Source organism: Cryptomeria japonica, chromosome 10, assembly GCF_030272615.1.
Source record: "Cryptomeria japonica chromosome 10, Sugi_1.0, whole genome shotgun sequence".
NCBI lineage: Eukaryota > Viridiplantae > Streptophyta > Pinopsida > Cupressales > Cupressaceae > Cryptomeria > Cryptomeria japonica.
The window spans coordinates 503428346-503443341 of NC_081414.1; the positions used below are offsets into that span (position 1 = coordinate 503428346).

The 14996-nt window shown below is 34.7% G+C and overlaps 1 protein-coding gene across 3 annotated transcripts in view; it reads right to left on the reverse strand.

The window, feature by feature from the left end:
* Window positions 1-13619, reverse strand: part of LOC131039451 (PH, RCC1 and FYVE domains-containing protein 1) — a 101712-nt gene extending 88093 nt beyond the window's left edge. Inside the window, exons 1-3 of one of the 3 annotated variants that reach the window (XM_057972230.2) lie at window positions 12967-13558; window positions 12483-12665; window positions 10655-10741 (exon numbers count right to left, since the gene is read on the reverse strand). In XM_057972230.2, coding sequence (XP_057828213.1) covers window positions 10655-10741; window positions 12483-12530 — 135 coding nt within the window. In that variant the 5' untranslated portion in view covers window positions 12531-12665; window positions 12967-13558. Of the gene's footprint in view, window positions 1-10654; window positions 10742-12482 lie in introns of all 3 variants that reach the window. The other 2 variants (XM_057972229.2, XM_057972231.2) reach the window with 2 other exon arrangements.
* Between the last annotated feature and the right edge of the window lie 1377 nt (window positions 13620-14996).

Sequence of the window (14996 nt, forward strand, 5' to 3'; positions counted from 1 at the left end):
TATACCTGCTTTATCCATGTTTTCGTATGAATATAATGTATATATAAATGCTTTATCTATTTTTCATATGGACATAAAATTTCCCTATATATTTTAAATTTTCTCTATATTTTATATAGCCGTCCCCTTTGCCGTCCCCTGCCATCCCCAAAATTGGCAAAAAATTTTGATGTCTCGGAAACTCATCCCATGACGTCTCTGTCCCGGAAACTCGGGGTAACATAGGGGTCAACACCTTGTTCTATAGCACATGGACCAAACACAAGTGGAGGAAACATTAATGATTACTTCCAACCTCGTACTACACCAGGATCACAAACCACTTTGGAGAGTATTGGATGGAGGAAAACTGTCCATGAACAAGCAAAGAAGGCAATTGGTAATTTTTGGTACTCCTCTAGCTTGTCATTCCATGCTTCCAGATCTCCATATTGGCAAGATATTGTAGATGCTATTGCAGCTACAGGTCCTGGGTTTCAAGCCCCCATCTTATGAGTCATTGAGGGTTGGTATGTTCAAAGATGTAGTACAAGATGTTGAAGATGTTGTTAAAGAGCATTGGTTACAGTGGTCTAATACTGGTTGCAACATTATGTCGGATGGACAGACAGAAGTAACCGAACCCTCATTAACTTCCTTGTCTCTTGTGAGATTGGCACTATTTTTTCTGAAATATGTGGATGCATCTAATATAATGAAATCCACAATTGCCTTGTTCGAGATGTATGACATGGTAGTCATGGATGTAGGGCCACAAAATGTGGTTCAATTCATCACAGACCATGTTGTTGCTTGTGATATTGCTAGGAGACTTTTGATAGATAAATATCCCTCTATGTTTTTAACACCATGTGCAGCACATTGCCTTGATCTAACCCTAGAGGACATTGGAAAAATTGAATGGATTAACGAGGCATTGCAAAAAGCTTACAAGGCTACCAAATTTGTTTATAATCACACAAGGATTTTGTCTATAATGCGCTCTTTCACAGGGGGCAAGGAGCTAGTTCGACCAAGGGTGACAAGATTTGCAACACACTTCTTGCATTACAGAAACTATGTGAACAGAAAAGTAATTTGAGGCAAATGTTTGTTTCAGCTGAGTGGACGGAGCTTGGCTTCACAAATCAATCAAATGACCAAGCAAGTGTATTCTACCAGCTTTTGGGAATCAATTGAACAAATTGTAGAATTTTCAAAGCCTCTAGTAAAGGAGACTAGAGTATGGGGAAAAGTCCCTCATGGGATATGTGTATGAGGCCATGGATAGGGCCAAGGAAGTGATAAAGCATAAGCTGGCAAATAATAGGGAGAGGTATATGCTATTGTGGGACATAATTGATAGGAGATGGGATGGACAGATGCACTCTCCTCTCCATGTTGCAGGATACTTTTTCAATCCATCGTTATTCTACAAGACTCCATTCATGGATATTGATGCTGAGATCAAACAAGGCTTCTTCAAGTGCATGGACAAAATGTTTCCAAATCAAAATAAATTAAATGCAACTATGTCAGAGTTGGAAATGTACAAGCAGGCTAGGGGTTTTCTCTCTTCTAGGGCTGCCACAAAAGGCAGAAAGACCTTCTAACCAAGTAGACTATAAAATTTTGACAATCTCTTTATTTTGCCAACATGGTCATTAAATTTGTTAAGATTTTAAGATATTCTTACAATATCATCTCCATATAATGTGTTTTTCAGCTCAATGGTGAGCTTGTTTTGGTGATGAATTACCAAATTTTAGGTGGATGGTGGTGCGTATTTTGAGCCAACCATGCAGCTCATCTGCTTGTGAGCGTAATTGGAGTGTTTTTGAACACATACATTCCAAAAAACGCAACTACCTAAACAACGGATGAATGACTTAGTGTTTGTTCACCACAACCTCTGCTTGAAGCTAAAGAAAGCTCAAGGTAAGAACATTAATATATACTTGCAGTTAGTTGAAATTGTATTCATTGTGTTTTTCACTTGTATGGCAAAGACTAATTTCTACATGGGCAAAATCAAGAACTATTGAGGAAGATGAGCAAATTGACCTCAATGAAATAGATGCAGAAACTAAGTGGATTGTTGCTGATGATGATGATACTTTGCTTGAGCCTGAAGATTTTGATGTCATGAGGATGGCCAACCTAGATCTTGAGTGGATTGAACGAGCTAGAAAAGGCTCTCACCTAGGAGCTTCATCATCAAGGCCTCCTGCCCTCTAGCATGTCATTGGCTACAATTGATTTTTTGGAATTTTGTACTTAATTTGCAGGTTGACTTAGTCCACAGTCACAAATTATATTGTAATTGACATTTTGACAACTGTCACCATCTAGTTATTATTTATGTTGTGGTATGTTTTATGCAATGTAATCAGCGATATGAATATAAACAACAAAAATCTATTTTTTAGGATTCATGTGTTTAAGTCTCTATTTTATTTGCCTACAATATCTCTATGCTATGGAAATACCCTTAAATATTAAAAAAAAGTAGTTTTTGATTGTTTTTCTGCAATTTTTTTACCTTTTTTTGTAAATCCATTTTTTCCCCGATTTTTTCAAAAAATCTTATACTTTCGTTTTGCCGATTAATTCCCTAATCGAGTAATGCTTCTATGAATGTCCCACTGTAATTCAAATGGTTACAACTAAAATGAGCATGTTGACAAAGTGTCTACTGATGCAAGCATGGTTGCAAATTGCAGAATGGGGGGCTTTCAATGCAGAGAAATGACCATTGAATAAAACCCAACCACAGAATATTTATCATTGAGATACTAAGGGTATAGAAGACTATCAACTTGTGTCCAATCTACTATCCAAAAAGAGAAATGAAGTTGTGTATATTGTGAGTGTGGCCTTCACAATTACAAGTGAGAGGGAAAAATCACCCAGAAATACAGAGGAAGGTTCAAGGCACATATCTTTTCCTCGTACTCCTTGATGAAATAGCATCTAGTAGAGCTACAATTCTTCATTCCACACTTTTAAACAAGAAACCCCAGACCAATAAAAGAATGGTGTGTATCCTAACTCTACTACTCAATGAGAGTAGTTCCACAAATTGGTCTCTGTTTTTTTCTTATACCATTCAACAACTGGATCAAGAGATAATGGAAACATGAACATAGGGAATGTACAAAGAAGCTGTTGAAATGCATCACTTAAAGTAATGCATCCAAATGATTGAAATCCTAAGTGCTACAAGTAAGAAAACCCCAAATAATTTGGGATATTTATCCAAAGGTACCATGTAGACTTTCTTTCAAGTCATACCCAAACCATTATAGATGAGGGTCAATTATTAGTTTTTCTTCCAAAATCAGTTGGACAGGAACTTGGAAAACCAAAATTGATGAAGCCAATGTGCTCTATCCACCTCACAAACTAAAGAGACCTAAGACTATTAGGTGTAACAATGAAGGCAGTATAGTCAATGTGGCATCCACTAAGAATGTCAATATTTTATCATAATGAGGATACAAACCACTATAACAATCTATTCAACATTAATGGAAAGACAGCAGTTGTATACCACCCGTATCATTCAACATTTAAGGAGATATATAAATTTCCTACTTATGGTGAGCAATGCAATCTCTTTGGTATTGGTGACTAATGGGCCAGATATTGACATTATTGAAGATGCTAAGATATCTTCCAGAATGACAAATTTCTTTAGAAGTACTGGCAATTCATACAAAAATTAAAATCAAATTCCAGGGGTGTTGTCCAAAGTGAACCATAGTAGCAAAAATCGATTTTAAAAAAAACATAAAAAATTGTAGAAAAAGAGAAACTATTTTTAAAAAAGCTTAGGGGCATTTCCATAGCATAGAGATATAAAGAGCAAATAAAATAAAGTTTAACCCATGAATTGTAGAAAATATTTTTTTGTTGTTTATATTCATATTGTTGATTACATAAGCAAATATTCAACTAACTTTTTAAGAGGGTAGTCACCAAATACACCAAATAGTTATCCAAATATAAGATCAAATATTAGCCAAGTCTATGAAGTAAATGAGATTAAAAGTTAACAAACAAATAGTAAAAGTGGAAGCCATTTTGCAGTGATCCAAGAATTTCATTGTGATTGAGGCAAGGAGTTTTGTAGGGTTAATTCAATATTTTAGAAAGCTTATCAAATCATATTCCACAATTGCCATGTTTTATATCATAGCAACAAAAATTGTTTGGGAAAAAAATTGGCAAACCAGAAGTATAAGATTTTTTGAAAAAATGGATAAAAAATTGGATTTTAAAAACCGTAAAAAATTGTAGAAAAATAGATGCAAACTACTTTTTTTAAAAACTTCAAGCACATTTCCATAGCATAGAGATATAGAGAGTAAATAAAATATAGAGTTTAACCCATGAATTGTAGGAAATTGATTTTTGTTGTTTATATTCATATTGCTGGTTACATAGGCAAATATTCATTTAACTTTTTAAAAGGGCAGTCACCAAATATGCCAAATAGTTGTCTAAGTCTGAGATCAAAGATTAGCTAAGTCTATGAAGTAGCTGAGATCAAAATTTATCAAACAAAGATCCATCTATTATTAGGAATTTTGTAAAAGTGGAAGCCATTTTAAAGTGATCCAAGACTTCCATTGTGATCGAGGCAAGGAGTTTTTTAGAGGTAGTTCAATATTGGAGAAAGCTTATCAAATCATATTCCACACTTGCAATGCTTTATATTCCCTGATGGCAATTGGTAAGTCTTTTATATGGGGTAGAATTCGACAAAAGGCATTTGTTTAGCTGAAGTAAAAGATTAGCAAGCCACTAGTTTTCGCAATACCTAGCTTGCAACTACTATTTTAGGTGGAGACAAATTTTAATAATTGTGTTGGAGGCTCTTTTATTACAGCTATGTAAGCTTGTTTGTTGTCATTCAGATTTATTTCGTGGAGCACTTTGGATATATTGCTCACCTAATGAATTGTATGTCTTTATTTGAGCAAAAATTAACTATATCGATTATAAATTAAAAATCATATATCTAAATCTATATATATTATATGTCTTTGGGCATTTAGTGTTGTGGTAGAAACACTCCATTGGTGAGTGTGATGTTCCCTACCCAGTATCCTGGAATGAATGCAATAGTTGGTAAACTGAGAGAAAACAATTACCTTTTAATCTAATAATTTTGATAATATACATAAAGATCCTACAAATTATTAAGAATTCTATAGCAATCACATATTAAATGAGTATGATTTAATTATCAGTTGTGCTGTTCCAGTTTAATGTTATAGGTTTTGTAGTCATGATAGGGTTGCCCATCCAGACCATGCTATGCCCACCGGGTCTTACTAGCATGGTGTGGGTCTTACTTCCCTAATCACACTCAGTTTGGGGTTCAGAGTCATGACCAGATTGCCCATCCAGACCATGCTATGCCCACCGGGTCTTACTACATGGTGTGGGTCTTAACTTTCTGTTCATACTCTGTTCCTCTGTTAATAATTTATTATATTTGTTCAGTCAGTTAGATAAAAATCAATACTTGTATGGCTGTTCATTGATTATTAATTCTACTGTGCCTTTTATCATCATTGCTTATTAATCAGATTACATTAATTGCATTCCCATAATATTATCATTTGAAGGTAGTTTTTTATCAAACCATAGTTACTTTATTCTTATATCTGCTATGTGTCGGTAATACCAAATAGTACCAAATACCAATTCATTAAAGATTATTTTGTCCTATTCTCTGATTATTATTATATACACGTCACTGTAATCTGTATGTTCGCTGTATATTTATTAACAGTAATATCCTTTGATTAATCCGCCTATGATCTCTGTCTAACAGTTTATTGTACCAAATTGTACAGACTCTAGTATATTATATTCATTCTATTTTAATATCACAAATGCTTTTCCATACCAGTCTTATGGCAGAAGTACTTACCTGGAACAATTCCTTCCTTTTTTACCACTCGTCTGGAAGCTATTCCCGTAAATTCCTTCTCTACTCCTTGCCCGTGTAAGAGCCCAACAAAGCCTTATAAAGCACATCGTGCAACCATGGCAGGATGAGTCACGACCTATTTGGAGGGACGCAACATTCTTACCTTATTCCCCGATGTCTTGAAGAGACATGATTCAAGAAAAGAGCCGTGATTCTTATACGAATATCACACGGTATAACTTATGGGTTATTAATTAATATTAGTAACAAAATAGTTAATATCAATCGTTACATTTGCAATAGAGTATCATTATTATTATTCATCATTACACTAATAATCAATAATAACTCAGTGACAGAAATTAAATAAAGATTTGTAGTATAAAAATATATTCATGTTTAGTACGTTTAATTCTGGGACATGACAGTGAGGCAGCCACCAAGGTTCAAACCCCTGCTGGGCCATTGAACTTGAGGGCTTTCTGCCTTTGTTGGGTCGTTGAGCTCATGGGTTTGAACAAGTGAAGTGTGGAGAATGATGAACCATGAACCCCCCAAAAATGGACAAAATTACAAACTTTTTCAATGTTGATTTCACATTGACTCTGATTCTGTCTCAGATCAACCCTGTGCCCCTGAAAAATGGACAAAATTGCAAACTTATTCAAGGGTTTTTCAAGTTTTTACAATGACTTTTTACACTTTTTTTGCCATATTTTGGGGGTTTTAACATGATTTTAATGTGATTTAAATGCAAAAAATTGAAAATTGATTCAATGATTGGTCAACGATTTTTTCGTGAATCAGGATTTTTTCGGGGAATAAATTGGCTGGCATCAAGAATCAAGATTAATCGGGTATAATCATGATTTTTTGCAGACTATTGCTTCTATGGGACTCCAAACCAAAGAAGACCACATATCTATTTCTTGCATATGGAAACAAAACAAAAGGGTGGCATTACTCATTGTAGAAGACTAATGATTTGAAAACCAAAATTCTCGTTTCTTTGTTAGAAAAGCTGTCAGAACAAAATCTCCCTGAAGATAAAATGAAGTGTGAAGTCAATTGGATATTATGTCAACCATTGAAGGAATGCAAACTGTATGATAAAGAAACAGAAAATTTGCCACAATTGAGAGGCCATCCAAGTAACTTTCTGAGGATCACAATTTTACACAACCCAAATGAACCTACCTTAGGTGATTAACTAAATCAGATGGAACTTACACATAACCAAACAACCTTGTGGAGATAAAACGATTGATATAATAGCATAAAAAAGTCAAATGTCAGATGCAGTGGTGCTGTGATGAAACATTCTAGTGTACACAAGGGCATGGTAGGCTTTATTTGTCAACTGGACTGCTAAGAAAGAACATTTGCAAGCATGCAAAAAAAGTGACAACATGAAAAAATTCAGGGATCCAACCAAGAAGGTGACAATGTACACTTTGCTTTTGCAAATAAAAATTGAGATGGTTTGTTGCTCATATGCCTTGAAATTTGCATTCAAAAAACCACAGCACAGAACCTCGTGATATGATCACACTTGGATAAATCACTCCCACACATTCAAACTTCGAGGCAAAAAACAATCAGTGCAAAGTTGTACCAACTTATATGACAATATCTGGGAAGTACAGCAATCACAGCATAGGTTAATTACATTGGGAAAAAGTGTGAAATAACATCTTCAAATAGAAATTTTTCATTTGGCCAATGTTGATTTTATTACAGGAAACAAAAAAGAAACTATAAACCAAAACCATGGCAACAGGCAACTGTAGATGCAAGCACCAGATGGCTTCTATTGAAGCATACAAAGGTTGTCTACGAGGACTGTATAGTTCACACAATCCCTACTTATGGTACCATACCATATGATAATAAGCTTCAGCACTAGTCACCAACACCTATGGCTCCATTAAACTCCTTTTTTATATTGTCTTAGAATTGGTCAGTGGGGTCCAGACTTGTCACTCCATTTGGCATTTGCTTCATTAGATGAATTTTCTTTGTAAAAAAGTTAATTATCCCATAACGTCCCAGAAAGTCGATCACAATAAATATCATTGCAATACAAAAACTCCTGCACTCAGCTAAACACAAAATTTGGGAGGAATTTTCAAACACTGGATAGGTCAAATGCCTTTGATAGTTGTAACTAGGGTTTTCTTGTCAGAATTCTGAAACAGATTGGATTCAGCAAAAGATTTGTGGAATGGAAAAGAGATGTCTTTATAACACGTTTCTCCATAGCCCTCAATAGACAGTAGGGAAGATGGTTTAAGACCTCTAACGAATTGAGACGAAGGAAAAACCCTAAGCCAATATATATTCATTATAATGGATGAGATACCGCTCAGAACACTAGCCCACAATCAAAAACAAAAGAAGGGTATAATGTCCCCTTCTTGCACATGGTCAGCTTTGCTTCCCATTAGCCTATTTTTGGGTTCCTGTAGGCTATTCGGAACTGATTATGGGTCTCTATGTTCTGTGGAGAGGTTTTCGGTTTCAGTGGATTTCAACGGCAGTTCTATTTTTAGTAGTATAATCTGATCGTCATTGTCACAATCTTCTTTCTCAGCATCATGACTCTGCTCCTTCCCATCGTCATGACTCAGCCCCATTCCAGCAACATGGATCTACTACTTTCCAACCACCCCCAAAACCACGGGCAGACTCATATTACAAGCTTCTTTGTATTATGGGAGCTGCACAGACCTTGGATATTAGAAGAGTTTCTAGAGGAAGTGCTTCAATTCCTCCTCGGTTATCCCAGCATAGCCTCCCAACCTGGATACTTCCTAGCAAGCATTATCTCTCACAGTAACAGATGATGGCTCAGACACTTTGGACACAGACAGGAATATTCAAAAAGATTTTCTTCCAATCTTCACCAGCACATGCTTTTGGGGTTTTTGTTCTTCCTTTATTGCTATTTGTTAGCAACATGCTGCTTTATTTTATCTAATGTACTTTTAATATTTTGATTCTAGGGTTCTCTCTTCCTAGACCTTTCTATTATTAACTGCTGTAACCTTTAGTCCCATTGAATTACTTTTAGTCATCTATGGACATTGATATAATATCTTTCTTTCTGTTCTTCTTACCTTACATTTTGGACTTTCAGGTAACAGTGACCTTGTTTGTGTACTTGCTTGGCTGGTTAGTGGGCCTTTTCAATTTACCTGGTTAAATAAATATAAGTTCATAACAATATGTACTTTTGGCTGGAAAATATTGAGCAGACCATTGTAGATGAATTGATTGTGACCAACTTTGACAACCATAGCGCTCTTAGGTTGGGCCTGCGTTGCCTCCTATACCTTCTCAAGAAAGTTTGTTTTGTCTCTGTCAATTCTTTCACAAATATTCTCAAAACTGCTGCAAATCTGCAATAATTTTAACACTGTATTCTAACTTCACTGTTTCTCAAATATTTCAATTTACTTCCTGAAATAGGGTAGATTACAGAATCTTTTGAATTTCGGAAAGAATTAAAAATAAATAGATCAGATTTCAGATTTCTTATCAACTTCTCCAATTTGTTGTGTAGTTTTCCATTTATTATCAGTTTTTTATGAATTATAAGCATCTCTTCTTTGAGCAGCACTGATGGAAGCAATTTCGCATGAAGTTCAAACCCTTTTACCAATTCCGTCAACACAAATTTGTGTAATAACTTGCCATAATAATAAATCTCCATCTACAAAGGATAATGCACCAATATTGCTAGATGATCACTATAATGCTTGTATTTTTGGATAAAGATCAACCAATTTTACTTGCAGATCAAAATAGGATTTATCGGCATACATCAGAATTTGATTAGTTAAAAATTAAAATTAAATCATGGCTATGTTGATTTTCAATTAGCTTAAAAGGTGTCTGAAAACCTTTGCAAAATGAACTGCGCCCACTCCAAAAGCCATTGTAGAGAAAAACAACAACGTTAACGTGAAAAGACTATAATAGTTGGATTTCTTACCAAATTGCTACTCATTGTGTTGTTCCATTCTGTGACGGTTGGCACTTGGGTATTGACAAGAAAGAGATTAAATGTCTACTGAAAAGCATTCTAGGAAAGGGAACGGAGCAGCCATGCAAAACCTGCATTCAGAATCTGCTCTGGTAGAGGGTAGCTATATTATACATCCTTCAACTAAATTAATATTATACAAGCCACTATTATATATCAAGATGGACCATGTACAACACCACATGTGAAATCAAAAACTACGTTCACAAGTTTTTACAATGTAAGACAGTAGTTTATATCAACAAAAAACACATGTATCCTAGACAGTAGTCGAGTCCTAGAGTTCTTATCAAGTCGTCTTGACTCACATCCACCTTAGATTCAATCATAAACAAACCATCAAGAACATCTTTCGTATGCCTAATAAAAAACAGAGAAAGTTTTCAGCCACTAAGTGCCAGAATATGATAAAATATGATTGTTTTCATAAGATGTAACTTCTTAAACCCAGTTTGGCTTAATATGATCACTTTTTGCCCATTTAAGACATGAATATAAGTGTACATATTTGAATATGTAAGTCACTAATATGTGTAAGAGAGAACAAAAGGATGTCAGGAGGCATTTACATATATAGTCCTTCCAGCGGAATTTTTTATTTTTTTTAAAGTAACAGCCCATGTCTAATTTTGCAGATCATATTACTGAACAGATAAGTGGCAATCAAAATAAAATCTTACATTAGAAAGCCTGAAAGGACAGAACTTTGGCTTCCCCCTTCGTCCATACTTCAGTAAGTATGCCCCTTTTTTCAGTGCGGTTATTGCCTGTAGAATTATTGATCAGAAAGAAAAATGGCAATAGTGAGCTCAAAGTATCAAAATTGTCCTCAATGTATTTCAAAATTCATAGAACACATTCTTCTTAAGGATCCAAACTTATAGTGTAACATAAATTTGGTATGCATAGCCAACATTGTTCCAACTGAAACAAACTGAATCAAAGAGGATTCAAATTAGGTGTCCTACAACTTCATTTACCTTTTAGTTTGCATGCATAGAGCCTAGTTTATGTATGGGATTGAGAGGTATGCTACTTATTACAACCTTTCATTAAGGTATCTTATAGTGGTTTATATTCGTGTTCCCCTTTAGTATAGAAAATTTAGACTCTTCTAGTGAGTTCAAAGTATCAAAAAAGTCCTCACTGTATTTCAAAATTCATATAAACACATTCTTCTTAGGAATCCAAACTTATACTGTAAACGAAATTTGGTATGCCACAGCCTAACATTGTTCCAACTGAAACAGACTGAATTAAAGAGGGTTTAAATTTCACAAAGTGTATAACACCAAGTTTATATTCCTCTTGCTTGATGTATTCACCTGTTATTTGCATGTGCCCACAACAAATATATAAATTCTAGTGGAGTTGTAATTGTAACTAATGGCTGAAAATCCCACTAACTGATTGCTAGGCCAAACCATTTCGTTACAGCTTAAATATCAAGATTCAAGATAGTCACCCCAAGATTTTATAGTTTACAGGCATCATAGTAAAATTTACAGAACCCCAATCGATATGCATCAACAACTTCATTTATAACTTTAGTCCAATTCACACTTAGTATTGAGCTCATAAATTTAATGTAAATATGAATTAGTATGCACAATTCCATTTTGAACTTCAAAATATTAAGCCCACAATTTTATGAAATAAAATTACAGTTAATGCATTTTGATGTGCTCGAATTCCACTAAAAAGGGTTAGCCTTCCGGCAGCTCCAGCATATCATTTTCAACACAATGCACGACTGCATAAATTGAATTTGGTTACTAGGGTAAACGTCACAACTGAATGTTTGAAAATTGTAGCTCTGTTGATCTTAAAGATTAAGATATCTTGTTTTGGCACATACTTGTGCACAAAACCCAACACTTGCATAATTGTGGAAACGGAAATGATTCCTTTATTTTGCAACAATAAAAAATCTTTTTACAAGCGTAGAATAATTACCAGATATTTTTATCAATAAACAAGTGAATGAATGAATGAAGGACATTCACTAGACCTAGCAGTCTAAGGAACCAAAAGCCACAACATTAACACATGTATCAGACTTCTTTCTATTTCTGCTCTTCTATTATGAATTTTGACCAAGAAGCTTGCTGACTTGTGAAGCCTTGTCTCCTCAAAGAGCTGGTTTAGACTGTTGGTTTAGACTGTCCACCTCCAAAATATCTTAAACTGCTAAGAGATATCTTCAAAGTGATATATACATTATAAGCTAATGGGGGGGAGGGCGGAGGGTGGGGGAATATACGGATTTACATATAATCGTAGTTGTTAACTTAAGTGAGTTTGTTAATCTTACGTGCTTTTTATACAAATATTAAGCAACTGCTTTTCAAAAAATCTTGCTTGGCAAATATAAACTCTAAAAAAAATGTTAATAATTAGCCAAGTGGCAAAAAATTGGGACCTTGGTTTGCACCAAGGACCTTTGGGCAGCCACATTTTAGAATGCAGATAATAGCCTCAAGAATGTAAAGAGAATCCAAGGCATACCTGCTCGATGTCCCGTTCAACTGGGCCATTACGGGATAGATCTGCCATGCGGCTACCCGTTAGAATTCACCCTAATCACTCCACCAATTCTGCTCTAAACGTTTATAATTTCGCCCATTCTCCATCAGGAAGTCTCATTTCATGCCAAGATTGGGATATACAGGGAAAGGTTGCACTGAACCCCTTTATCTTGAACCCCTGCTTGCATGTACACGGATCAGAAAAGGTTCAATTTTTTCATCAATATCCAAATTTTCATCAGGTTCCAGGGCATCAAAAGTTTAATTTTATCGAAATTTTCCACGCATTTAGAGGAGAGACCACCATCAGTAGGCAACGAACAAGATGAACCTAACAATGCAGTAACATAGATGACCTAAAATCTTGATTTGCAAAGTTCTACAGTGGAAAGCACAGAGCAAAGCGAATTTGCCCCATCTGAGCTAAAATCTTCAGAAAATAAAAATCCACAACTAAAACTTACGCTAGGTGAAAATGTTCTCTGCATTTACTAAACAATCAATAGCACCGCAGCTCCAAACCGTCTAAACCTCCTCAAAAAGTTAAAAAAATCTATCCAAATATCGCACAATCAAAAATATTTCCAAATTTTACGCAATTCACTCGGCATTGAGCATTGACTAAGCCCTCCGACCAATTTTTCGCGCAATTTACCGCCATTTTACGGATACCATAAAAATTAAACCCTGAGCCTCAAAAAATCACACGCGGCCTAATTTTTCATCTGTTCAGCATTTCACGGCTAGCCCAACTCCATGGCCGGCAAATACTTGAATAAGTAACACATACACAAAAATTACAAAGACGTCCATGAAATCAGCATCCTCTTTAGTGATTCGAAAATCTCGGATCATGAAATTCCTTCAATACTTGCTCATTTGGAGCGATTCGAGGCTTCTTCAACTCAAAAAAATCACGAGCATTCCAAAAGTTTCTACAGAAAAGGGTCTGATCTCTGAAAATCTTACAATCTATCCAAAACGAAAAAACCAGACCCCGGAATGCCAAGATAAAAATTTGCAGATAAAAAAAATTAAAAAAATTATTGCAGTTAAAAAATATATAGATAGCAAAGGTGATAGTTACTTTAAAAAATATTTTTAACTAATAAGCTTTCTGTTGCATTTTCTGTTTAACTTATTTTATATAAGTGGGGCTGCGATTGGTGAAATTAGCGTAACAACTCATAAATAATATTGTATTATTAGATTATACCTTAATTTGGTAATTAATGTGAATATTAGTCAATTCATAAAGCCTAGAGCTTTACTGGTTTTTCTTTATGTTCTCAATATCCATACATGAGTTGACTGGCACGTGCAAATTTTAAATAAATAAAAGTGGGACCAACTAGTCAAAATATTTTGAGGTCACGAAGGGGAGACTTCCTTGCCCTCATTCAAGCAAATATTAACACATACTTATTTTTATGGCAGATTTTATATTATTTATCATTTTATTTTGCTTTTTCATATAAGAACATGAATTTATGTTGATATTTCTTTTATTGGGATTGTTTGGCTTTCTCATATAAGAGCATAGATTTCTTGATACTTCCTCTATTGAGAGTCAATTGAAGCATATCCTTTATTTCATTGTCTAGCTATGATCCTCACATCATCCCTTATATCATACCTCTCAAAGTTTGAACTTTGGTGGTTGGCGTATTTAAGGAACATACCATCAACCTCACATGCTCAACTAATTGAGCTATAACCTTTTGTTGCACCATTTATTTTTTTCAATAAATATATATTAATTTTAATTGTATTTTTTGATACAACTAAAATATTACATATAATTAAACTCAAAAATATTATTGAAACAAGCCATGGAAACTTAATGTCTTGAAAATAATTATTGCTCCTTTAATTTCCATTTATTAATTAATTTTTAAAAAATCATCATATTTTTTATTTTGTTTACAAGCTTTTTTATTTTATATATTAGTATCTAAACTAATTATAAATATAATTAATTTAGATAAATGAGTTAGGAATAGAAATATTGAATGTTTTTTATTTGTAAAGCAACGTTAACTAGGGCGATAACCTTTAACATAGTCAAAGACTATCAAGAGCACATTAACAACATCAAAACATCACAAAAACAAAATTTGCAACGAAAGTTCAACAGGAATAAAAGCATCAGGGGCATACCCCATAAGTCCAAAGAACCAAAACCAACAACTAACCAAAGACTAGCGGACAACGACCTAAGGGGTCGATTTTGTAAGCCCAGTCATATCTATGACCTTGCCCCAATACTTAGAAAGGAACCTGTAGAGTTCCCTACATGCCTGCTTGTTCGCTTCATCTTCAGTAGTCCTGTCGCGGAGGAGGCAGAACATCAACGTCGAGTTGTGCATTACATGAATGTAGAATTTGTTGATACTAACGAGATGCTTGTCCCTAGTGTCCCACCTGCAATTCAACTCTCTGATTTCCTCCTTCAGCTTTTGGATTTCCTCATCCGCCCCAAAATTGTCAAGGT